Genomic DNA, 2,386 nt, shown 5'->3' on the forward strand with positions numbered 1-2,386 from the left:
ATTGCTGCGGGCGGCTTGTTTAATATTTCTGAAGCAACGTTTGGCTCCCTCCTCGGCAGTCCACGCCTCCCTCCCCGCGGATTCACAGGGCTACTGATCCCGCCCCCCCCCCCCCCCCCCCCCCCTAATCGAGCCGGCAGCCTATAACCTCCCCGGGTTTCCGCCCATTCCTCCACAGTTGATTCTTTTGGGATGGTATTGTCATGCAAATAAAGGACGCGTAAAATATTCTCCCAGAGCGCAGCGCAGGGCAGAGACTCACACGGACCGCGCGGAGGACACAGACCGGGGCCACACGGTGGATTTGTATCGTTTTCGTCGCTACGGACTCGTCCATCTGTCACAGGTAAGTCACAAATGTGCAGCGGATTACACTTCCAGACATGTTTAGTGGCAAAGCCGTGTAACCGTGCGTAAACGTGTGCGCATGGAGGTCTCGCTCACCCTTTTGGATGTGGCGGAATGTGGGGTCTCTCGCAGTCAGTTGGTGAGGAATCGGGATTCATGTGGACTTCTCTTGTCTCTTTTTTTTTTGTCTTTCCCAGACACCCTGGCCACATGAGCAGCGACACATAGCCGGGACGTGTTCACCAGGACTCGGGTCGGACCGTTCAAGGAAAACCTGCGGAGACTGTCCCGTGGAGATAGTGGTCATTCTACCAATTTCCCCCCCAAGTGAAGTCGGAGGTGTCCTCTCTTCTCCATCCCCTGCTTCAGGCTACCTGCTGCTGCTACGGAGGAGGAACTACGTCCAGAGACCCCTGGATCGCTTGAGAGCATCCTTTTTTTATGTTTTAGGGATTTTAGGATCTCTACAAATATTAACATTTTTTTGCACACCAAGTGTGTTATTTCCTCTCTTGTCCTTTTTGGGATATATACAGTGATCTTTTTATTTTTTATTTTAGTACTTTATAAAAAGTGCCTTAATAACTGGTTATAATCCAGTGTAACTGTGGCATTGTCACCAGACCAGAGACGCTCAACAGGGAGAAGACGAGTATTATCAGCTTTAGACCCCGGGCAGGATTACTGGTTCCCCAACCTCCAGCGACCTGCCACCATGAGCCAGGCGGATGTGTCGACTTGCTCCGCGCCGCAGCGGGTTTTCCAGGAGGCGGTGAAGAAGGGCAACACCAAGGAGCTGCACTCGTTGCTGCAGAACATGACGAACTGCGAGTTCAACGTCAACTCCTTCGGGCCGGAGGGACAGACGGCCCTCCACCAGTCTGTCATTGACGGCAACCTGGAGCTGGTAAAACTGCTGGTGAAGTTTGGCGCAGACATTCGACTGGCCAACAGGGAAGGGTGGAGCGCTTTACACATCGCCGCCTTCGGTGGCCACCAAGACATTGTGCTATACCTCATCACCAAGGCCAAGTACTCATCTGGCGCCCGGTGATCTGTCTCTGCTGTCAGGTAAAATAAGAAAATAAAAAAAACAACAACAAGTGGAAAATAAAGCTGCAACACACGGGAAAGCCAGGCTCTTGTAAAAGCAAAAAAAAAAAAAACTGCCATCATCTATATAGTTGTGCCAAATTTTATATATATATACACATATATATATAAAAGAGAAATAAAACTAGCCCTGCAGAATAATCTTCCCTCATTGTAAACCAAACGGGGTCCTCTCTGCACTCCTGAGTGAAGTATCGCATGGCTCATACACAGCGCTTCAACACGACTCTTTAACAAAAGAAACGCCATTTCGGTGAGTTTGTTGGTACTAAAGCTTTCCTCTTGAATGTGTATATTAGATCTTGTCGTCCAATACAAAAGAAGCCAGTGTCTGTGTATCACATGTGTGTGTGTTTGGACTCCAGAAGTGCAGATGGCCCAGTTTATCTCTATCCATGACCTCCCATCTCCAGTATACAGTTGAATAGTTTCTTCCTGGGGAGGAGGGGGGGGGGGGGGGGGGGGGGGGGTTGTTGCTCCTCATTGTTCACCCGTTTTAAGTTATTTTTATATGAAACACGGCACTTGATGCTAAATGGCTGCATGCTGGAATATCTGAAAGGGAAGACACGAACAAGAGAAGAAGGGTTGCCCTCTGTTGGCTACCAGAGGTTTCGTTTTTTTTTTTTTTTTTGTTTTTTTTACTCAAAGAGCGGCATTATGGCTATCCAACACGCTTTCACATGTGTAATCATTATGTAACAACAAGTGGCTCCATCGTTGTTGTAAAGTACTGTACACAATAGCTTTACTTTGTGTTTTTTTTTTTTTTAAGAGAAAACAAGAGACAGCAGCTGAATGCGCTCGTGCAGTTCTCACCATGCTGGCGTCCAACTTTTCAGGCCAGTTGCGACCACTTTTGCTGATGGTCATTGCGTTAAAAAAAAACAAAAAAAACCGCTGCTTTCGCTTTGTATCAAAAAAA

General features: G+C 47.9%; 1 protein-coding gene across 1 annotated transcript; it reads left to right on the plus strand.

Annotated features, from left to right (window-relative positions):
* Positions 1-207: 207 nt before the first annotated feature.
* Positions 208-1,915, plus strand: nrarpa (NOTCH regulated ankyrin repeat protein a). The gene is made up of 2 exons (XM_076079915.1): positions 208-346; positions 546-1,915. Exon 2 carries the CDS (start codon positions 1,064-1,066, stop codon positions 1,400-1,402), a length of 339 nt encoding a protein of 112 aa, XP_075936030.1. The 5' UTR covers positions 208-346; positions 546-1,063; the 3' UTR covers positions 1,403-1,915.
* Positions 1,916-2,386: the final 471 nt, after the last annotated feature.

The sequence above is a fragment of the Anarhichas minor genome, unplaced genomic scaffold (assembly GCF_050575085.1).
Source record: "Anarhichas minor isolate MPS153535 unplaced genomic scaffold, ASM5057508v1 ptg000073l, whole genome shotgun sequence".
Taxonomy (NCBI): domain Eukaryota; kingdom Metazoa; phylum Chordata; class Actinopteri; order Perciformes; family Anarhichadidae; genus Anarhichas; species Anarhichas minor.

Bases quoted from the DNA above. Each gene is read 5' to 3' on its own strand.
- nrarpa (XM_076079915.1), top strand. From the start codon at position 1,064: ATGAGCCAGGCGGATGTGTCGACTTGCTCCGCGCCGCAGCGGGTTTTC.